Genomic DNA, 25,426 nt, shown 5'->3' with positions numbered 1-25,426 from the left:
TAATAAACAGCAGTCTATGTGAGAGAGGGATTAATAAACAGCAGTCTATGTGAGAGAGGGATTAATAAACAGCAGTCTATGTGAGAGAGAGATTAATAAGCAGCAGTCTATGTGAGAGAGGGATTAATAAGCAGCAGTCTATGTGAGAGAGGGATTACTAAACAGGAGTCTATGTGAGAGAGGGGTTAATAAACAGCAGTCTATGTGAGAGAGGGATTAATAAGCAGCAGTCTATGTGAGAGAGGGATTACTAAACAGGAGTCTATGTGAGAGAGGGGTTAATAAACAGCAGTCTATGTGAGAGAGGGGTTAATAAACATTAGTCTATGTGAGAGAGGGATTAATAAACAGCAGTCTACATGAGAGAGGGGTTAATAAGCAGAAGTCTATGTGAGAGAGGGATTATTAACAGCAGTATATGTGAGAGAGGGATTAATAAACAGCAGTGTATGTGAGAGAGGGATTAATAAACAGCAGTCTATGTAAGAGAGGGATTAATAAACAGCAGTCTATGTGAGAGAGGGATTAATAAACAGCAGTCTATGTGAGAGAGGGATTAATAAACAGCAGTCTATGTGAGAGAGGGATTAATGAACAGCAGTCTATGTGAGAGAGGGATTAATAAACAGCAGTCTATGTGAGAGAGGGATTAATAAGCAGCAGTCGATGTGAGAAAGGGATTAATAAACAGCAGTCTACATGAGAGAGGGGTTAATAAGCAGAAGTTTATGTGAGAGAGGGATTAATAAACAGTCTATGTAATAGAGGGATTAATAAACAGCAGTCTGTGTGAGAGAGGGATTAATAAACAGCAGTCTATGTGAGAGAGGGATTAATAAACAGCAGTCTATGTGAGAGAGGGAATTATAAACAGCAGTCTGTGTGAGAGAGGGATTAATAAACAGCAGTCTATGTGAGAGAGGGATTAATAAACAGCAGTCTATGTGAGAGAGGGATTAATAAACAGCAGTCTATGTGAGAGAGGGATTAATAAGCAGCAGTCTATGTGAGAGAGGGATTACTAAATAGGAGTCTATGTGAGAGAGGGGTTAATAAACAGCAGTCTATGTGAGAGAGGGGTTAATAAACATTAGTCTATGTGAGAGAGGGATTAATAAACAGCAGTCTACATGAGAGAGGGGTTAATAAGCAGAAGTCTATGTGAGAGAGGGATTATTAACAGCAGTATATGTGAGAGAGGGATTAATAAACAGCAGTGTATGTGAGAGAGGGATTAATAAACAGCAGTCTATGTAAGAGAGGGATTAATAAACAGCAGTCTATGTGAGAGAGGGATTAATAAACAGCAGTCTATGTGAGAGAGGGATTAATAAACAGCAGTCTATGTGAGAGAGGGATTAATGAACATCAGTCTATGTGAGAGAGGGATTAATAAACAGCAGTCTATGTGAGAGAGGGATTAATAAGCAGCAGTCTATGTGAGAAAGGGATTAATAAACAGCAGTCTACATGAGAGAGGGGTTAATAAGCAGAAGTTTATGTGAGAGAGGGATTAATAAACAGTCTATGTAATAGAGGGATTAATAAACAGCAGTCTGTGTGAGAGAGGGATTAATAAACAGCAGTCTATGTGAGAGAGGGATTAATAAACAGCAGTCTATGTGAGAGAGGGAATTATAAACAGCAGTCTGTGTGAGAGAGGGATTAATAAACAGCAGTCTATGTGAGAGAGGGATTAATAAACAGCAGTCTATGTGAGAGAGGGATTAATACACAGCAGTCTATGTGAGAGAGTGTGATTAATACACAGCAGTCTACATGAGAGAGGGGTTAATAAGCAGAAGTCTATGTGAGAGAGGGATTAATAAAAAGCAGTCTATGTAAGAGAGGGATTAATAAACAGCAGTCTATGTGAGAGAGGGATTAATAAACATCAGTCTATGTGAGAGAGGGATTAATAAGCAGCAGTCTATGTGAGAGAGGGATTAATACACAGCAGTCTACATGAGAGAGGGGTTAATAAGCAGAAGTCTATGTGAGAGAGGGATTAATAAACAGCAGTCTATGTGAGAGAGGGATTAATAAACAGTAGTCTATGTGAGAGAGAGATTAATAAACAGCAGTCTATGTGAGAGAGGGATTAATCAACAGCAGTCTACATGAGAGAGGGGTTAATAAGCAGAAGTCTATGTGAGAGAGGGATTTATAAACAGCAGTCTATGTAAGAGAGGGATTAATAAACAGCAGTCTATGTAAGAGAGGGATTAATAAACAGCAGTCTATGTGAGAGAGGGATTAATAAACAGCAGTCTGTGTGAGAGAGGGATTAATAAACAGTAGTCTATGTGAGAGAGAGATTAATAAACAGCAGTCTATGTGAGAGAGGGATTAATCAACAGCAGTCTACATGAGAGAGGGATTAATAAGCAGAAGTCTGTGTGAGAGAGGGATTAATAAACAGCAGTCTATGTGAGAGAGGGAATAATAAACAGCAGTCTATGTGAGAGAGGGATTAATCAACAGCAGTCTACATGAGAGAGGGGTTAATAAGCAGAAGTCTGTGTGAGAGAGGGATTAATAAACAGCAGTCTATGTGAGAGAGGGAATAATAAACAGCAGTCTATGTAAGAGAGGGATTAATAAACAGCAGTCTATGTGAGAGAGGGATTAATAAACAGCAGTCTGTGTGAGAGAGGGATTAATAAGCAGCAGTCTATGTGAGAGAAAGATTAATAAACAGCAGTCTATGTGAGAGAGGGATTAATAAACAGCAGTCTGTGTGAGAGAGGGATTAATAAACAGCAGTCTGTGTGAGAGAGGGATTAATAAACAGCAGTCTGTGTGAGAGAGGGATTAATAAGCAGCAGTCTATGGGAGATAGGGATTAATAAGCAGCAGTCTTTCTAAGAGTAGGGCGAGGAAAATGATCAGGGCCGGACTGGGACCGAAAATAGGTCCGAGCATTTTAGACTAAGCAGCCCATTTTGTTCATGGGTGTGGCTATGTGAAGGCGGAGTCGCAAAGGGAAGGAGCGAAATGTCTATCATAGTTGGGTATAATAGATATAATAACAGAAAAATAATATATATATATATATATATATATATATAAAAGAAAAAACTTCGCACACCACTTCTCACGGTGAAGTAGATTTAGATTTTATTAGCAATCCAATAGTTAAACAGTATGACGTTTCGGTCCTACCTGGACCTTCATCAGATCCGGATTGCTGTGGAGGTCAGAGTAAAGAGCCGGCGTATAGCCGTGTGTGGAGGTAGTCTGAAGTGCGACCTATGGTCGCTGGAGGCATCAGGCCCCTGATGCCTCCAGCGACCATAGGTCGCACTTCAGACTACCTCCACACACGGCTATACGCCGGCTCTTTACTCTGACCTCCACAGCAATCCGGATCTGATGAAGGTCCAGGTAGGACCGAAACGTCATACTGTTTAACTATTGGATTGCTAATAAAATCTAAATCTACTTCACCGTGAGAAGTGGTGTGCGAAGTTTTTTCTTTTATATGTACGTAAGGATTGGGATTCCTAACTCCAGCACCCACGACATTTTTGAGAGTGACGTATTTCTGCATTGTATATATATATATATATATATATATATATATATATATATATAAACATTAACATAGGTAAGTAGCAGCGACAGCTCCCTTTAGGTAGTAATCGAAGCAGCCCCTTTAAGTAGTAGTACTAGCTGCAGCCCCTTTTATGTATTAGTAGTAGTAGAAGCAGCCCCCTTTAGGTAGTAATAGCAGCAGCCCCTTATTTTGCTAGTAGCAGAAGCCCCCTTTACGTATTAGTAGTAAAGCAGCAGCCCCCTTCAGGTAATGCAGCCCCTATTGCAACAGCAAAAAAACTAAATATACCCACCCGTGGCCCCTCGTGACACTTGGTGTGTTACTGTTTAGGGCAGGCGGATGGCCCAGCCTGCACTACCAAACCTGGTGTGCCCGATGGCCAGTCCGGACCTGGCCATGATCAGTAATGTATGTGAGAGAGGGGGCAATAAGTGGAAGAATATATGAGAGAGTGAAGCCATAATCAGCAGTCTATGTGAAGAGGGGCCATGTGCAGCGGTCTGTAAGAGTAGAGAGTCATAAGCAGCAGTCTATGTGAAGGAGGGCCATAAGCAGCAGTCTATGTGAAGGGGGGCCATGTTCAGCAGTCTATGTGAAGGGGGCCATGTTCAGCAGTCTATGTGAAGGGGGGCCATGTTCAGCAGAATATGTGAAGGGGGGCCATGTTCAGCAGCCTATGTGAAGGGGGGCCATGTTCAGCAGTCTGTGTGAAGGGGGGCCATGTTCAGCAAAATATGTGAAGGGTGGCCATGTTCAGCAGTCTATGTGAAGGGGGCCATGTTCAGCAGTCTATGGGAAGGGTGGCCATGTTCAGCAGTCTACGTGAAGGGGGGCCATGTTCAGCAGTCTATGTGAAGGGGGTCCATGTTCAGCAGTCTATGTGAAGGGGGGCCATGTTCAGCAGTCTATGTGAAGGGGGCCATGTTCAGCAGTCTATGTGAAGGGTGGCCATGTTCAGCAGTCTATGTGAAGGGGGGCCATGTTCAGCAGTCTATGTGAAGAGGGGCCATATTCAGCAGTCTATGTGAAGGGTGGCCATGTTCAGCAGTCTATGTGAAGGGGGGCCATGCTCAGCAGAATATGTGAAGGGGGGCCATGTTCAGCAGTCTATGTGAAGGGGGCCATGTTCAGCAGAATATGTGAAGGGTGGCCATGTTCAGCAGTTCATGTGAAGGGGGGCCATGTTCAGCAGTCTATGTGAAGGGGGGCCATGTTCAGCAGTCTATGTTAAGGGGGGCCATGTTCAGCAGTCTATGTGAAGGGGGGCCATGTTCAGCAGAATATGTGAAGGGGGGCCATGTTCAGCAGCCTATGTGAAGGGGGGGCCATGTTCAGCAGTCTATGTGAAGGGGGGCCATGTTCAGCAGTCTATGTGAAGGGGGGCCATGTTCAGCAGAATATGTGAAGGGGGGCCATGTTCAGCAGAATATGTGAAGGGGGCCACGTTCAGCAGTCTATGTGAAGGGGGCCATGTTCAGCAGAATATGTGAAGGGGGGCCATGTTCAGCAGAATATGTGAAGAGGGGTCATGTTCAGCAGTCTATGTGAAGGGGGGCCATGTTCAGCAGAATATGTGAAGGGGGGCCATGTTCAGCAGAATATGTGAAGGGGGGCCATGTTCAGCAGAATATGTGAAGGGGGCCATGTTCAGCAGTCTATGTGAAGGGGGTTCATGTTCAGCAGAATATGTGAAGGGGGGCCATGTTCAGCAGTCTATGTGAAGGGGGGCCATGTTCAGCAGTCTATGTGAAGGGGGGCCATGTTCAGCAGAATATGTGAAGGGGGCCACGTTCAGCAGTCTATGTGAAGGGGGGCCATGTTCAGCAGTCTATGTGAAGGGGGGCCATGTTCAGCAGTCTATGTGAAGGGGGCCATGTTCAGCAGTCTATGTGAAGGGGGGCCATGTTCAGCAGTCTATGTGAAGGGGGGTCATGTTCAGCAGTCTATGTGAAGGGGGGCCATGTTCAGCAGTCTATGTAAAGGGGGGCCATGTTCAGCAGTCTATGTGAAGGGGGGCCATGTTCAGCAGTCTATGTGAAGGGGGTTCATGTTCAGCAGAATATGTGAGGGTGGGGGCACAAGAAAAACCAAGTCTTTTCTAGTCCCCCCTCCCTTAGGACCATCATGAGAAATCTAAGTTATCTCCACAAGTATGAGAACATTGTGCAGAATAATTATCAGGGGAGAACTTCTCAGTGACTTTTGCAGATGCAGATTTTTGGTTCCCAGCTCATTTTATTGTCGCCTACATTGAACCTCAATAATCCCCCAAATACATTGCGAAATGTTAGATACGATCTCCATAAAAACCGTGGAGCCCCCAGTCAGTAAACAGAAGGAAGCCTGGTCATTATATGGGGCGGATCTGGGCTCCATCATGTGTGGATTCCCAGCGCTGTCACCGACTACACACTGAGCAACATACTAACATACCAGTCATAAAGCCTTATATATATAACCTGGGTATATACTGTATATAATATATATGTACAGCTGGTATAAGTTATATATCTCCTGTATATAGTGATATGGACCATGCTGGTATAACCTGGTATATACTGTATATAATATATATGTTCAGCTGGTATAAGTTATATATCTCCTGTATATAGTGATATGGATCATGCTGGTATAACCTGGGTATATACTGTATATAATATATATGTACAGCTGGTATAAGTTATATATCTCCTGTATATAGTGATATGGACCATGCTGGTATAACCTGGTATATACTGTATATAATATATATGTACAGCTGGTATAAGTTATATATCTCCTGTATATAGTGATATGGACCATGCTGGTATAACCTGGTATATACTGTATATAATTATATATATGTACAGCTGGTATAAGTTATATATCTCCTGTATATAGTGATATGGACCATGCTGGTATAACCTGGTATATACTGTATATAATTATATATGTACAGCTGGTATAAGTTATATATCTCCTGTATATAGTGATATGGACCATGCTGGTATAACCTGGTATATACTGTATATAATATATATGTACAGCTGGTATAAGTTATATATCTCCTGTATATAGTGATATGGACCATGCTGGTATAACCTGGGTATATACTGTATATAATTATATATGTACAGCTGGTATAAGTTATATATCTCCTGTATATAGTGATATGGACCATGCTGGTATAACCTGGGTATATACTGTTTATAAATATATATGTACAGCTGGTATAAGTTATATATCTCCTGTATATAGTGATATGGACCATGCTGGTATAACCTGGGTATATACTGTATATAATATATATGTACAGCTGGTATAAGTTATATATCTCCTGTATATAGTGATATGGACCATGCTGGTATAACCTGGGTATATACTGTATATAATATATATGTACAGCTGGTATAAGTTATATATCTCCTGTATATAGTGATATGGATCATGCTGTATAACCTGAGTATATACTGTATATAATATATATGTACAGCTGGTATAAGTTATATATCTCCTGTATATAGTGATATGGACCATGCTGGTATAACCTGGTATATACTGTATATAATATATATGTACAGCTGGTAAAAGTTATATATCTCCTGTATATAGTGATATGGACCATGCTGGTATAACCTGGTATATACTGTATATAATTATATATGTACAGCTGGTATAAGTTATATATCTCCTGTATATAGTGATATGGATCATGCTGGTATAACCTGGTATATACTGTATATAATATATATGTACAGCTGGTATAAGTTATATATCTCCTGTATATAGTGATATGGACCATGCTGGTATAACCTGTTATATACTGTATATAATATATATGTACAGCTGGTATAAGTTATATATATCTCCTGTATATAGTGATATGGACCATGCTGGTATAACCTGGTATATACTGTATATAATTATATATGTACAGCTGGTATAAATTATATATCTCCTGTATATAGTGATATGGACCATGCTGGTATAACCTGGTATATACTGTATATAATTATATATGTACAGCTGGTATAAGTTATATACCTCATGTATATAGTGATATGGACCATGCTGGTATAACCTGGTATATACTGTATATAATATATATGCACAGCTGGTATAAGTTATATATCTCCTGTATATAGTGATATGGACCATGCTGGTATAACCTGGGTATATACTGTATATAATTATATATGTACAGCTGGTATAAGTTATATATCTCCTGTATATAGTGATATGGACCATGCTGGTATAACCTGGTATATACTGTATATAATATATATGTACAGCTGGTAAAAGTTATATATCTCCTGTATATAGTGATATGGACCATGCTGGTATAACCTGGTATATACTGTATATAATTATATATGTACAGCTGGTATAAGTTATATATCTCCTGTATATAGTGATATGGACCATGCTGGTATAACCTGGTATATACTGTATATAATTATATATGCACAGCTGGTATAAGTTATATATCTCCTGTATATAGTGATATGGACCATGCTGGTATAACCTGGGTATATACTGTATATAATTATATATGTACAGCTGGTATAAGTTATATATCTCCTGTATATAGTGATATGGACCATGCTGGTATAACCTGGTATATACTGTATATAATATATATATGTACAGCTGGTATAAGTTATATATCTCCTGTATATAGTGATATGGACCATGCTGGTATAACCTGGGTATATACTGTATATAATTATATATGTACAGCTGGTATAAGTTATATATCTCCTGTATATAGTGATATGGACCATGCTGGTATAACCTGGTATATACTGTATATAATATATATGCACAGCTGGTATAAGTTATATATCTCCTGTATATAGTGATATGGACCATGCTGGTATAACCTGGGTATATACTGTATATAATTATATATGTACAGCTGGTATAAGTTATATATCTCCTGTATATAGTGATATGGACCATGCTGGTATAACCTGGTATATACTGTATATAATATATATATGGACAGTTGGTATATCCTGGGTATATACTGTATATAATATATATGTACAGCTGGTATATCCTGGGTATATACTGTATATAATATATATGTACAGCTGGTATAAGTTATATATCTCCTGTATATAGTGATATGGACCATGCTGGTATAACCTGGTATATACTGTATATAATATATATGTACAGCTGGTATAAGTTATATATATCTCCTGTATATAGTGATATGGACCATGCTGGTATAACCTGGTATATACTGTATATAATTATATATGTACAGCTGGTATAAATTATATATCTCCTGTATATAGTGATATGGACCATGCTGGTATAACCTGGGTATATACTGTATATAATTATATATGTACAGCTGGTATAAGTTATATACCTCATGTATATAGTGATATGGACCATGCTGGTATAACCTGGTATATACTGTATATAATTATATATGTACAGCTGGTATAAGTTATATATCTCCTGTATATAGTGATATGGACCATGCTGGTATAACCTAGTATATACTGTATATAATTATATATGTACAGCTGGTATAAGTTATATATCTCCTGTATATAGTGATATGGACCATGCTGGTATAACCTGGTATATACTGTGTATATATATATCCTCTGCAGTATTGATTAGTCACTGGCAATCTCTTATCCAGTAATATGTTGGGGCCTCCGCACGTTGCGGTCAGAGTTCTCACACTGTCGTTGTCTTTCCAGTTTTCACAGCTCATAAAGATCTTCCATAGACTGGGCGCAGAGAAGTTCCCGCTGATCGATCAGTCCTTCTTCCCAAACCACAAGCAGATGGTGAGTGACTTCCGTTGTTTCCCTTATGGCTCTAGAACCAGACGGGTGATTCCTCTGTATAAGGGTTTCCCAACCAGGGGTGTCTCCTGCTCTAGCAAAACTACAACTCCCAGCATGCCCGGACAGCCTTCGGCTGTCCGGGCATGCTGGGAGTTGTAGTTTTGCAACAGCTGGAGCACCCTGGTTGGGAAACAGTGCTCTGTATGACTATGGTGGATGATGGTGCTGATGCTTCTTCATGTCTGATAATACCGCCATGTATCTGGTGCCGAGAATCAGTAAATTGTGCTGCGTCCCAATGTTGGCGAGAATTCACGGCACGTGTCATCAATATGACTGGTGAGATGAACTCATGATGGGGACAAAACAATCAGCAATACCGCTCCATCTGTGGTATTCCCACACAGCTGCATTGATAGGTTTCATTGCTGTAACTGGGTCATGTGATCACCACTCTGACCCACAGAATAGCAAAGTGTTTAATGTGTTAGAGGAAGTGGTCAGTCCTGGGTCAGCTGACTTCCTGTGAACTGCTGTATACTGTTGCTGCTATTTCTATGGGATAAGGATATATAGCAGTTATACACCTCCCCTCCAGCTCTATCTGTATACTGCTGCTGCTGTCTCTATGGGATCAGTATATATAGTAGTTATACACCTCCCCTCCAGCTCTATCTGTATACTGTTGCTGCTATCTCTATGGGATAAGGATATATAGCAGTTATACACCTCCTCTCCAGCTCTATCTGTATACTGCTGCTGCTATCTCTATGAGATCAGGATATATAGTAGTTATACACCTCCCCTCCAGCTCTATCTGTATACTGTTGCTGCTATCTCTATGGGATAAGGATATATAGCAGTTATACACCTCCTCTCCAGCTCTATCTGTATACTGCTGCTGCTATCTCTATGAGATCAGGATATATAGTAGTTATACACCTCCCCTCCAGCTCTATCTGTATACTGCTGCTATCTCTATGGGATCAGGATATATAGTAGTTATACACGTCCCCTCAGCTCTATCTGTATACTGCTGCTATCTCTATGGGATCAGGATATATAGCAGTTATATACCTTCCCTCAGCTCTATCTGTATACTGCTGCTATCTCTATGGAATCAGGATTTATAGTAGTTATACTTCCCCCTCCAGCTCTATCTGTATACCGCTGCTATCTCTATGGGATCAGGATATATAGTAGTTATACCTCCTCTCCAGCTATATCTGTATACTGCTGCTGCTGCTATCTCTATGGGATCAGGATATATAGTAGTTATACCTCCTCTCCAGCTATATCTGTATACTGCTGTTTTTATCTCTAAAAAATCAGGATTTATAGTAGCTATACACATCACCTCCAGCTCTATATGTATACTGCTGCTATCACTATGGGTTAAGGATATATAGTAGATACACACCTCCCCTGTATATTGCTACTACTCTCTCTAGCATCAGCAGGCTAATTAGATGACCAGGTGCAGTGATAAGACTCCACCTTCTCTTCCTGCAAAGCCAGAGGATTCATGGGAAATGTAGGCACCATTAGAAAATCATTTAATTGCAATCAGTATGGCTGAAAACTCATGCCTGCCACATCAGCTAAAACAGGTAAGCACAAGGCATACACAAGAACCTCTACATTATTCTCTAATAAAAGCTTATGCTGCATTATAAAAGCAAAACAAAATGAGTCAATCTGATCCTCCTCCATCTAATAGAGGCGGGTTGTGATTCCATATGGACACATAGGGCCTAGAGACAGGACCAGTCAAAAAACTATATTTTTGCAAAGTGATGTGTTGTATTAAAGTCTACGGAAAAGCAGCCGCTAGTGCGCACATTGCATAATACTAATATTAATTATAATATTATTAACAATTATTATTATTATTTGAGCCCCTTATGAAATATGAGGCATAGGCCAGGAGGGGCAGAACATCAATTTGAGACCCTCATGATATGTTAAGGATAGACCAGGAGGGGAAGAACATCAATATTAGACCCTCATGATATGTTAAGGATAAACCAGGAGGGGCAGAACTTCAATTTGAGACCCTCACGATATGTTAAGGATAGACCAGGAGAGGCAGAACATCAATTTGAGACCCTCACAATATGTTAAGGATAGACCAGGAGAGGCAGAACTTCAATTTGAGGCCCTCACAATATGTTAAGGATAAACCAGGAGGGGCAGAACTTCAATTTGAGACCCTCACGATATGTTAAGGATAGACCAGGAGGGGCAGAACATCAATTTGAGACCCTCATGATATGTTAAGGATAGACCAGGAGAGGCAGAACATCAATTTGAGACCCTCACAATATGTTAAGGATAGACCAGGAGAGGCAGAACTTCAATTTGAGACCCCCACAATATGTTAAGGATAAACCAGGAGGGGCAGAACTTCAATTTGAGACCCTCACGATATGTTAAGGATAGACCAGGAGGGGCAGAACATCAATTTGAGACCCTCATGATATGTTAAGGATAGACCAGGAGAGGCAGAACATCAATTTGAGACCCTCACAATATGTTAAGGATAGACCAGGAGAGGCATAACTTCAATTTGAGACCCTCACAATATGTTAAGGATAAACCAGGAGGGGCAGAACGTCAATTTGAGACCCTCACGATATGTTAAGGATAGACCAGGAGGGGCAGAACATCAATTTGAGACCCTCACAATATGTTAAGGATAGACCAGGAGGGGCAGAACATCAATTTGAGACCCTCATGATATGTTAAGAATAGACCAGGAGGGGCAGAACATCAATATTAGACCCTCATGATATGTTAAGGATAGACCAGGAGGGGCAGAACATCAATTTGAGACCCTCATAATATGTTAAGGATAGACCAGGAGGGGCAGAATGTCAATTTGAGACCCTCACGATATGTTAAGGATAGACCAGGAGGGGCAGAACATCAATTTGAGACCCTCACAATATGTTAAGGATGAACCAGGAAGGACAGAACATCAATTTGAGACCCTCATGATATGTTAAGAATGGACCAGGAGGGGCAGAACATCAATTTGAGACCCTCATGATATGTTAAGGATGGACCAGGAGGGGCAGAACATCAATTTGAGACCCTCATGATATGTTAAGGATAGACCAGGAGGGCAGAACATCAATTTGAGCCCCTCATGAAATATAAGGGTGTTTTTCAGATCCAGCTATTTCTGTAGACGATGTAGGAGGCTGCATTGCTCTTTATATACAGTGCAGAAATTCTTGTCTGGCATCGTTTTTTGGTAAAAGTGGCATTTGGTCCTTTGTTCCCATTGTGCTTCAGGTCTGGGTATTTCCTTTGATCTTTAGGCGTTTTATGTAAGATCTGAAGCCTTTCATGGTTACACTTTGCGCTGTGATCCTCCAAGTGTGTGGTGGGGACAATGGAAGGTGTGAGAGGGGTGTGTGGGGGTACTTACCATTATAGGGATCAGGTATGTTGTTTTTACATTATCCAAAGTTGCCTCTTTTATCTGTGGCCAAATCAGCCGTCAGGTCTAAGCAAACCGCGCACTGCCGTCCAGACACAGCGACGGGCAGCAGACACAGCGACGGGCAGCAGACACGGCGACGGGCAGCAGACACAGCCACGGGCAGCAGACACAGAGACGGGCAGCAGACACAGAGACGGGCAGCAGACACAGCCACGGGCAGCAGACACAGAGACGGGCAGCAGACACGGCCACGGGCAGCAGACACGGCGACGGGCAGCAGACACAGCGACGGGCAGCAGACACAGCGACGGGCAGCAGACACGGCGATGGGCAGCAGACACGGCGACGGGCAGCAGACACAGCCACGGGCAGCAGACACAGAGACGGGCAGCAGACACAGCCACGGGCAGCAGACACGTCGACGGGCAGCAGACACGTCGACGGGCAGCAGACACGTCGACGGGCAGCAGACACGTCGACGGGCAGCAGACACGGCCATGGGCAGCAGACACAGCCACGGGCAGCAGACACAGCCACGGGCAGCAGACACAGAGACGGCCAGCAGACACAGCCACGGGCAGCAGACACAGAGACGGGCAGCAGACCAAGCCACGGGCAGCAGACCAAGCCACGGGCAGCAGACACAGCCACGGGCAGCAGACACAGAGACGGGCAGCAGACACAGCCACGGGCAGCGGACACAGCAATGGGCAGCAGACATGGGATATTCTCCAGGGGACACTAACCATGTCACCATATTGGCGTCTCGCAGAGAACTCATCATACTTGATATCTTTTTTTGGGATCACAGTGCATTCCCATGGGCATCAGTCGCACGTTCTCCCTAATTTTCTCAACTAGTCCTTACATGGTTGCCAACAGTCCCATTACTTTATACTGCTGTGATATCACATGATAATAGCACAAATAGCAACCTACCACAATAATTCTACCAGGCTAAAGGTATCTATGTATGTATGTAATCAGGGCTCAAGTCCTGCAGGAACTAATGGGAACGGAGTTCCTGCACTTTTTCCACAGCAGGAGCACAGTTCCCATTAGCAGGAGTCCTTCAGGACCAGCCCTTAAAGCGGTACTCCGCCCCTAGATATCTTATCCCCTATCCAAAGTATTGGGGATAAGCTGTCTGATCGCAGGGGGTCCTGCTGCTGGGGACCCCTGCGATCTTGGCTGCGGCACCCCAGACATCCGGTGCACGGAGCTTCGCTTCGCATTGAGGGTCCGTGATGTCATCAGTCTCCGGCGCTGCACCCAACGCTCTAAACGAACGCCGGGTGTAGCAGGGAGAACGTGGTGGTCCCCAGCAGCGGATAGGGTATAAGATGTCATGTACCCCTTTAAGTGGAAACCTTGGGTGAGTTCCCACACTTTTTTCCCCAGGACTTGACCCCTGTAAGTAATACACATACATGGGGGAAGATTTATCAAAACCCGTCCAGAGGAAAAGTTGCTGAGTTGCCCATAGCAACCAATCAGATCGCTTCTTTCATTTTTAACAAGGCCTCTGCAAAATGAAAGCAGTGATCTGATTGGTTGCTATGGGCAACTCAGCAACTTTCCTCTGGACAGGTTTTGATAAATCTCCCCCTATACTGTGTATTAACAAGTAGAAGAAGGTGAATTGGGTAGGTACAGCGCTCCCTCAAGTTACAATATTAATCGGTTCCATGATGACCATTGTATGTTGAGACCATTGTATGTTGAGACCTTAACTCTATGGAAACCTGGTAATTGGTTCTGAAGCCACCAAAATGTCATCCAAAAATAGGAAAAAAGTGAGGATTAAAGATAAATAAGTAGATAACTAATATAGATAAAGCAAATCCTTCCATATAAAAGTAATAAAGATCTGCTGGGAGCTGTAAATCACTGTCTATTTCAGTGTTTCCCAACCAGGGTGCCTCTAGCTGTTGCAAAACTACAACTCCCAGCATGCCCAGGACTCCGGGCATGCTGGGAGTTGTAGTTTTGCAACAGCTGGAGGCACCCTCGTTGGGAAACACTGGTCTATGTAGAGGACAGGAGCTTCTTCAGGGTCCTCTACAGTACACACAATGCCCTAAAAAAAAGTAAAATGGAGCTGCCCTAACCATGGCATAGGTTAAAAGTAGTACAGAACATTTAATACCTCCCTGTACCTCCCTGTACTGTAGGGGGCGCTACCAGACACCAGTCAGTGCATGCACTTCAGTAATACAGGTAAAGAGTACAGAACATATAATACCTCCCTGTACTGTAGGGAGCGCTACCAGACACCAGTCAGTGCATACACTTCAGTAATACAGGTAAAGAGTACAGAACATGTAATACCTCCCTGTACTGTAGGGGGCGTTACCAGACACCAGTCAGTGCATACACTTCAGTAATACAGGTAAAGAGTAAAGAACATGTAATACCTCCCTGTTCTGTAGGGGGCGCTACCAGACACCAGTCAGTGCATGCACTTTAGGAATACAGGGGGTTTTTACCAGTGAATGCCCATTCTGATTGGTCGGTTCTTTCAGCCATTTGTAGATTCCATAGCATTGTATGTTGAGTCTGGTTTCAAGTTACAATGGTCCAGAAAAGACATTGTATGTTGAAACTATTGTATGTTGAGGGATCACTGTATATGAACTCTAAACTAGAATACACAACACAGAAGCAATTGAGTCATTTGATTTGGGAAATTTAAAAATGGTATTTTTATTAAATGGTAATTAAAACATATAGAGGGGGGAAGAAACACACACAGGGGGGAACAAGGACAAAAAAGAGGCGACACCGCTGCCGCACTTGTAAACATAAAAATAAATGCAATTACAAAGGTAAGTACAGAGTCACATGGACCAAGGTCTTAGCAGCATAAAAGGAAATGAAATAAGTGCAAAGGGGACCAGGGACATTCCATACTGACAACAAAGAATAAGACTTCTTAGTTATTTCCGTGAACTGACACTGAAGGTTGCAATAGGACGCACATATTCCATCACTGACATAAGATGTACTGGACTGTGTTAAGATGCTGGAACCCTAAAAGACACTAAAAATTAAAAATAAAAATTAGTAGTGAGTCATAAAATCAACACTGAAGAGAACTAATGATCACAGAAACAGAGCAAAAGGTAAAGTTTCGTTAAGGCCGGACGGTTGCAATGTATTTAATCTCCAAATCCATTCACTCTCACGCTGTCCCAGTATTTTATGTATATTGCACCACGTAGACCCAAGTCCACAACTTCAATCCCCTTGATGTTCAGAAGGGGCCATGACACTCGTGATGAGACAAGAAATGTCGGTACATTCCAACTCTCCTGCCAGTCTGATGTCTCGTATGTCTCATACCAATATACATCTTCTCGACCTCTAAAAATCCGTGAACACATACGGGAACACATACGGGACATCAGACTGCCCGTCATGTGATGTGTCATGTGATGTGTCATGTGATGTGTCATGTGGCGGAGTCAGCTGAGGCGAGTCCCACATTAGGTGCAGTATAGTCCCCCACATTAGGTGCAGTAGAGTTCCCCCACATTAGGTGCAGTAGAGTTCCCCCACATTAGGTGCAGTAGAGTTCCCCCACATTAGGTGCAGTAGAGTTCCCCACATTAGGTGCAGTATAGTCCCCCACATTAGGTGCAGTAGAGTTCCCCCACATTAGGTGCAGTAGAGTTCCCCCACATTAGGTGCAGTAGAGTTCCCCCACATTAGGTGCAGTAGAGTTCCCCCACATTAGGTGCAGTATAGTCCCCCACATTAGGTTGGCAGTATAGTTCCCCCACATTATGTTGGCAGTATAGTTCCCCCACATTAGGTGCAGTATAGTTCCCCCACATTAGGTGCAGTATAGTTCCCCCACATTAGGTGCAGTATAGTTCCCCACATTAGGTGCAGTATAGTTCCCACACATTAGGTGCAGTATAGTTCCCACACATTAGGTGCAGTATAGTCCCCCACATTACGTGCAGTAGAGTTCCCCACATTAGGTGCAGTAGAGTTCCCACACATTAGGTGCAGCACAGTTCCTCACATTAGGTGCAGTATAGTCCCCCACATTAGGTGCAGTAGAGTTCCCCCACATTAGGTGCAGTAGAGTTCCCCACATTAGGTGCAGTAAAGTTCCCCCACATTAGGTGCAGTAGAGTTCCCCACATTAGGTGCAGTAAAGTTCCCCCACATTAGGTGCAGTATAGTTCCCCACATTAGGTGCAGTATAGTTCCCCCACATTAGGTGCAGTACAGTTCCCCCACATTAGGTGCAGTATAGTTCCCCACATTAGGTGCAGTATAGTTTCCCCACATTAGGTGCAGTACAGTTCCCCCACAGACATACAGCCATCAGCCATGTACAGTGTATGGCTGGAGGCTGTATGCCTATTTACTGCCCCAGTGTTCCGACCACCGATCCTCCGGTCCGGGGGCACGATCTACTGCTAGGGCCTATGGGCCATAGCAGTAGGTCCCGGGACCGGAAAGGAACGGTGGTCGGAGCACTGAAGATGACGTGCCGCTGGTGATTGGTGACTTACCATGCGCACGTCCTCCTCGATGCTCCACCCCGCTCTTCTATGGGCGCATGCACGGGACATCAGGGACGTCCCTGCGTGCGCTACCTCCCGGTAACCGGGGCATTCTTGTGTCCTGAAAAGATTTTTCAGGACACAGGAATGTCCCGAATGCGACGGGGGCCCGAGGCCCAGAGCAGGCGCGCCAATGATGATCCGGCCCTGAGTCTATCCCATGATGGGAGTAGTTATAGTACCGCAGCGCTGAGAGACAGCACTTGTACATCCCCCTGCTGCGGGACTATTTTGGGACAGTTAGGACTACTACTCCCATCATAAACAGAATCTGCCCATGATGGAAGTTATAGTCCAGGGGCTGAGGGGAAGATAGCAGCAGTCATTCTCCAGAGACCTGCTGCGATCCGCATTTATTAACTGTAAAAGCTGGCGGTACATGCGGCTCCACTGCGCTCCCCGTGGTCTCCCGGCGGGGAATACTTTATATGCTGTCACAATTCATAATACCCGCCGCCGGGAGACGGGAGCTCTGATTGGTGAAAAGCTATTCACCAATCAGAGCTCCCGTTTCCCGGCGAGGATTATGAATCATGACAGCTGTATAACAGGAGCCGGCGTGGAGCGCAGTGTAGCCGCATGTGCCGCCGGCTTGTACAGTTAATAAATGCGGATCGCAGCAGGTCTCTGGAGATTGACCTGCTGCGATCTGCCCCTCCGCCCCTGGACTATAACTCCCATCATGGACAGAGCCTGTCCCATGATGGGAGTAGTTGTAGTACCACAGCGCTGAGGGATGGCACTTTCTGTGGGACATTTAGGACTACTACTCCCATCATGGACAGACTCTGTCCATGATGGGAGTTATAGTTCAGGGGCGGAGGGGCAGATCGCAGCAGGTAATTCTCCAGAGACCCTCTGCGGTCCACATTTATTAAGTTCACAAGCTGGCGGCACATGCGGCTACACTGCACTCCCCGCCGGGTCCAGGCTCCTGTATACGCTGTCATAATTCATAATCCCCACCGATCTGAGTCTGTCCATGATGGGAATAGTAGTCCTAAAAGTCCCGCAGCCGGCGGATGTGCAAGTGCTGTTTCACAGTGCTGCAGTACTACAACTACTCCCATCATGGGACAGACTCTGTCCCATGATGGGAGTAGTAGTCCAAGGACAGAGGGACAAATCGAAAGGGGGTCTCACTCCTGATACCCCCTGCGACCTTTTTGCTCCACCCCTTAGTGATGACATCATCAGGGAGCGGAGCTACACAATCCAGGCGTGAAAGTACATTCATAGCTTTCATACGGTAAATATACTCATAGTAGTCATTCTATTCATAAGCTCAGAACATTTTTTATTATTGTTCATACGCCAGTACCATACGGTACACACGGTCCAGGCATTTGGACTGTATATACACTTGTAAGTTTCATACGGTTCATAAGCTCGTAGCATCTATTCTGTACATACGCTCGTAGCATCTATTCTGTACATACGCTCGTAGCATTTAAAAATGTTCAAGGTTATAGCAGCATATATAGTATCCCATGCCATTAGAATGCGTACACGTTTCATAGTATGGTTAGTGTGAAATGTTCTTGGCAACATGTATGGGATGTAAACGCTCATAGAATCAAAGTGACATACGTTTATAGCATTCACAGCTTTTATTCCTGCATTACATCTATAGATTGTATACACTGCATTAGTATGTATAGCATGTTCGTTTTTAAAGTATCATACAGGGTTACATTATGGCATAGAATGTGGGTATGTTCACAAATTTATACTGTTTGGCATAGAAGATTTCGATGTTTAGGTATAATTGTTATTGAAAAGCCTTACATAACTATAAGCCATACTCAGAGGTTTGTCACAGACATACATGTCAGGCCTGCCACGCCTGCAGGGTCATGCACTGTGTAATTATTGTTACTGACATGTCTTCAGAGCAGTATTGGCACGACTTATAGGCGTATCATACCCATTGGGGGACATTTATCAAAACCTGTTCAGAGGAAAAGTTGCTGAGTTGCCCATAGCAACCAATCAGCTCGCTTCTTTCATTTTTAAAGAGACCTGTGAAAAATGAAAGAAGCGATCTGATTGCTTGCTATGGGAAACTCAGCAACTTTACCTCTGCACAGGTTTTGATAAATCTCCCCCATTGTGCCTGCCACTTCTGCAGGGGAATGCACTGCGTAATTATTGTTATTGACACATTCAGAGCATTATTTTACGAACCATAGGCGGTAGTATACCCATTATGCTTGCCACACCTACAAGGGATGCACTGCAGTGGTTGCTACTGACACCTCTTCAGTGCAATAATATTACAATCTCGTATTTGGTAGGTATTTGGCAGGGGATGAACTGCAGAATTATTGTTACTGACACGTTTTCAGAGCAATAATATCACAACCGATATGCGGTAGAATACCAGTTATGCCTGCCACGTCTGCAGGGAGATGCATTGGGTATTTTGCTACTGAAACGTCTTCAGAGCAATTATATTGAAAATCTTAGACGGCAGTATTCCCGATGTGCCTGCCATAACTGCAAGGGGATGCACTGCATAGTTATTCTTACTAACATCTTCAGAGCAATAATATCACGAATCATAGGCGGTAGTATACAGTGGTCCCTCAACATACGATGGTTATTCGTTCCAAATGAACCATCGTTAGTTGAAACCATTGTATGTTGAGGGATCCGTGCAATGAAAAGTATAGGATGTTATACTCACCTGACCCCGCCACTCCGGACAGTCACAGCTGCACTGGATGACGCTCTTCATCGCTGTCGCCGCGTCCCCGGGGTGGCCCCGCTGCTCCGGACAGTCTCTGCTGCGTGGGATCGTTGCTGTTCATCTCCGTCATCACGTCGCTGCGCACACCGCTCCTATTGGATGAAGGGACAGCGTGCGATGCAGGGGATCCTGAAGAGAACGGTCCGGAGTGCCAGGGACAGGTGAGTGATCATCACCGGACCACACTGGGCACCTTAAACGGCTATCCGGCGGCAGCTGAAGCAGTCTACGCTGCCGGATAGCCGTTTCTGCGATGGCCCCGACATACAAAAGCATTGTATATTGATGCTGCCTTCAACATGCGATGGCCTCTGAGAGGCCATCGTATGTTGAAATTATCGTATGTCGGGGCCATCGTAGGTTGCTGTACTTGTAATGCCTGCCACGTCTGCAGGGTGAAGCATGGCGTCATTATTGTTACTGACACGTCTTCAGAGCAATAATTTTACTGGCAGGTGGTGGTAGGGAATAAAAGGATATTGTTGTTGTTTTTTGGCCCTTTATGGGCGGGGCCCTGCAAGAGGTTATGACTGTAAACTAACATATTAGTATCAGCAATCATACAGGTGCGGTAACACCATTTACAGACAGTGGAGCAGATGAGACACGAGCATTTGTACACCCCGGCCTGGGTTTGTCATTAAGCTGTTCCTTATATTTGATAATCATTTGGCCGATTTCGACTAAGGTCTGGTGTTCGGACGAGATATATGATGATTAGTTTCTTGATCACTGCCAGGTATTTTGGCCCTTTATTGGCCAAGCCCACGGTCATGGTTGTGGGCACAATTCTGACCACTGTAAGTATGTTATTATTGTTCTTGTTATTTTTGTTATATTTAATAGTCATTATTACTATGTGTTGTTGTTTATTAGTCTCAGGCAGCCTGTTCACACTTTGTGCCCTGACCACAAGTGCACTTTTAAGAATGACTTTGCTGACAGTCATCACTGCCTCGGGCTCTCGGGTGAAGATGTGGGTGGACTGTGGTTTCAGGCACAGACTATTTAGTAACTTGAGACGGCATTGCACAGTGCGGCCTGGCTTTTGTTACATTGTGTTACATAATATCTAACATGATTAGTTTATTCGCCTGTCGAGCTCGTCTTGGCGGCAGCTGTAGAAAATATGGATTGTTATTGTGTCGTCTCCTGACCCCAATTATGTAAATTAATGAGGTTTAATAGGTAGAAAACATGCGGGCCAACCTATAGTGATTAGAGATGGCGGTATACGGAGGAAACATCTGGCGGACTGTAAACATGACTTATGTATGTAATTACCCAGACTGATTAATATGCGAAACCAGGACAATTCATTACAAAATGGGAGATAGCGGTGTGTTGTCTCCTTTTGTTTCCTTCTCTAAAGGACAAAGATTTTTGGGAATTAATAAAATGGGAAGTTTATAGTTAATCTATATCTTCTGTTATGGTATATTTATAGGGGTCCTCTGCAGAGATAAAATTCTGTCTGTATTCATTAAAGGGGTACTCCGCTGCTCAGCGTTTGGAACAAACTGGAACAAGCTTGTGATGTCATTGCCCCGCCCCCTCATGATGTCATGCCCCGCCCCTAAATGCAAGTCTATGGGAGGGGGCGTGGCAGCTGTCACGCCCCCTCCCATAGACTTGCATTGAGGGGCGGGATGTGTTGTCAAGAGGGGGCGGGGCTATAATGCCACAAGCTCCCAGCGCCGACTCCAGCGTTCGGAACAGTTTGTTACATATGCTACCCCTTTAAGACCTTGCTACTGCTATGGGCCCTGAAGATATAAGGACCAGGCTTATGGGTTGGCCTTTTTTTGGGACCCTGTCCCACCTTTGGTGGCTTTGTAGCTGTGATGGTACTTAGGACTTCTCTAAGGAAGGACAGGTTAGGGGCCCGATGGTTATAAACAGGTTCAAAGCTCCTATGGGCCCCAGTAGTTGAGCCTCAGAGTTAAAGGGTAGGTAGGGTCTATAGTGAATGAATAGACTTACAGAGAGATATTGAGTGAACTTACACAGTCAGAACCTTAATAACCTCAGCTTTAATTTTTGGTGATGGTGAAGGAAAGCCTTAATGGAGAAAAGGTCATGGTGGACAAGGGCCATAGTGAAGTTGGGTCATGGTGGTTGAGGGTAGTGGTTGAGTGGATTTATGGTAAAGGAGGGTCATGACGGAGCTGGGTTACAGTGAAGTGAGTTCATGGTGGATGAGGGTCATAGTGGTGTGGAGACATAATGGAGTCAGATCATGAAGGTGTGGGATCAAGGTGGAGGTCATAGTGAAGTAGGTCAAGTATGGTCCTGGTGGAGAGGCAACATGGTCGTGTGGGGTCATAATGGAGGAGGGTCCCAGTGGAGCGGTGAAGAGGCATCATGGCAGTGTGAGGTCACGGAGTATGGTCATGATTTATGTGTTGAATTATGGTACCGTGGGGTCATGGTGGAGAAGGTGGGATCTCTGTCATGTGAAGTTGGGTCATGCAGTAGAGTAAGGGTGGTATGTGGTCTTACTGGAGGGGGATCCTGGTGGAGTGGAGTCACGTTGAAGTGGGTCATGGTGGAATGAGATCTTGGTGGTGTAGATTCATGATGAAAGTGGTAATGATACAATGTGGTCATGATGAAGGTGGTCCATGTTAGAGTGGGGTCACGATGAAGGTGGATCATGGAAGAGTGGAGTAATAGCAAAGCATGGTTGTGGTTCAGGTGGGACATGGTGGAGAGGGGTCATGGTGAAGGGGGTCTGTGGTAGTGGAGGATCATGTTTTATCCCTTTGTCCCTCCTTGGTCTGCCCTTTGGACCTGCTAGGAAAGGTTACCTAGTACCAGACCATAACATCCCAAATCTCCACCACTTCCGCTCCTATATTTACATCCAGCATTCAGTCACAAAGGACACAGGATCCACATATTTGATAGAAATATAAAGGATTTGTTTAATGTTTAGGATAAAATATACTGCAAAACACAAACATTTTAGAGCAGAAGCCAATATACAATCACAGAATATACAGTTCATAAATAACATTACACAAACGCGTCTACGGTGGGCCACACACATCATTATATTCCCCCATAGGGTGCAGATCTTCACCGACTGTCCTGCACCCGTCCACCAGCCGGTCCTAATTTGTGCTGTACATGGCATGGTGGGGGGTAAGAGGGGAGCGAGGGATGATTAGTACACATCAATGACTGGTGAAACTACAAGTCCCAGCATGTTTCGACCACATAAACAGAGGAGCCGCAGCTTGTTGTATCCACTGATATAGTGGATCATTTATCGATATGGTCGGTAGGTTTCTAGATAGACCTTCAGGGACCGAGTGGGGTCAAGAGGATCTGGGGATGGAATTGTCTACATTGGACGATTACCAATTGGAATAGAGACACTGAGGGTCAGGGGTCAAGGAACTGACTCAGAAAGGAGCAAACTTTGTCTCAACGGTGTCCCTGATAAATGAGATCACGTTGTATCTGATCCGCCGCCCGTCTCCGCTCTGATCTGAAGAGCCGCTCTTGTTTGCTGTACCCATTAACTGGCACTGTTAAGTAGAGAGCCACTTACGCCACTTTTCTAGATACAGTCTATTGACTTTGGATGCCCCAGTCCTCCACCCACATAGCTAAAGGGCCGCCATATGGATCAACATAATGAAAGGATTTAAAGGGAAATTCCACTTTTTAACAAGTTTTAATTATCTTGTACGGATCTTCAGTCTTATACTCCAGTCACATCCACAGCTGCAACGAAAGTTCTACTGTTTTATCCTATTACTAAAGCCCAGGTGACCATCCAAACAGTTCAAGCTGACGCCCTTGGTCACATGACTGCAGTTAATGTTACTGCTGCTTGGTCACATGACTCTGTGCAGTACACTGCCAGGCCACACAACTGTCTGAGGTTTCAATTGGAACGGTTTGGTCATATGACCAAACAGGGAACATCCTATAGCTCAAATACGGTACAAGATATGTAAAGCAAATAATTTGCAAAGTTGCTTTTCAAATTTAGAAGATTTTTACTTTCTGATCTCGAATTAAAAATAGACGTGCCCTTTAAGAGCAGATAACCTGTAGGTCATTGGACCTACAAACTCTCACACATGGTAAAATCGGCCATTTTCTGTTTCCCAAATGCATCTTATCCATAAGATGTCTGATCGCGGGGGTCCCGTCGTTGGATCTCGATCTCCGGGCTGGCAGCAGTGGTTTCCGGAACATGTAAGCTTGAAGCTTCCGTGTTCGTGACGTCACGCCATGCCACGCCCCCTCCATTCATGTCTATGGGAGGGGGCTTGATGGCTACTGCGTAGCCGGCACGCCTCCTCCCATAGACATGAATGGAGGGGGCGTGGCGGCTGTAGTCGGCAGTCATCCAACACGGAGCGGAGTACACTCCGTGCACGGATGACTAGAGTGCCGCGCCGGAGATCATTGGACCTACAGACTCTCACACATGGTAAAATCGGCCATTTTGTGTTGCCAAATGCATCTTATCCATAAGATGTCTGATCGCGGGGTCCCGCCATTGGATCTCGATCTCCGGTCTGGCAGCAGCGGCCTCCGGAACACATGAGCTTTAAGCTTCCTTGTTCGTGGCGTCATGCCACGCCCCCTCCATTCATGTCTATGGGAGGGGGCGTGATGGCTACGTAGTAGCCGTCACGCCCCCTCCCATAGACATGAATGGAGGGGACGTGGCGGCTGTAGTCGGCAGTCATCCGGCATTGAGCGGAGTTGGCTCTGTGCACGGATGACTAGGGTGCCGCGCCGGAGGTCGCGGGACCCCTGCAATCAGTATCTTTTGGATAGGGGATAAGATGTTTTTCGGTGGAGTACCCCTTTAAGCTGTGTGAGCTGAGTGTGAACGAACCCTTAGGTCTATGATCATCGTGCTGCCAAACAATGTCAGTCATCCTCTGGCCATGGGTTAGAATAGCAATGATGGGAGTTGTAGCTTGATTCACTTCTAGGGCTACAAAGATGATGGAAATGTAATTCTCTGTAAATCTATCTACAAAAAAAAAAACATAAAACACACTGCTCTGTATCGGAAAACCAAGAATATTTTCTGCAAATATAAAAAGCATATTCATATAAAATATCCTTATCTGTGATATGATGTAGCAAACCTGTAAATAGCATTTAAAAAAAAAAAAACTATTCCCTACTTGGAATGGAGTGAAGATATATAAAAAAAAAATCAAAAAATCAAAAAAACTTTTTTTCTCTACAAATGATAAATAATAAGAGAAAAAAAATATATAAACAGGAAATATGTTACGTCACACA

The 25,426-nt window shown here is 43.9% G+C and overlaps 1 protein-coding gene across 4 annotated transcripts in view; it reads left to right on the top strand.

Annotated features, from left to right (window-relative positions):
• SYN3 (synapsin III) overlaps positions 1–25,426 on the top strand; it is a 301,143-nt gene that overhangs the window by 129,515 nt on the left and 146,202 nt on the right. For all 4 annotated transcript variants that reach the window (XM_056517637.1, XM_056517635.1, XM_056517636.1 and 1 more), the window contains exon 6: positions 9,265–9,354. In XM_056517637.1, coding sequence (XP_056373612.1) covers positions 9,265–9,354 — 90 coding nt within the window. The remainder of the gene's footprint in view (positions 1–9,264; positions 9,355–25,426) is intronic.

Source organism: Hyla sarda, chromosome 4 (assembly GCF_029499605.1).
Source record: "Hyla sarda isolate aHylSar1 chromosome 4, aHylSar1.hap1, whole genome shotgun sequence".
Classification (NCBI taxonomy): Eukaryota; Metazoa; Chordata; class Amphibia; order Anura; family Hylidae; genus Hyla; species Hyla sarda.
The sequence above is the reverse complement of the archived record's forward strand: the minus strand, read 5'-3'. Positions and strand labels throughout refer to the sequence as shown.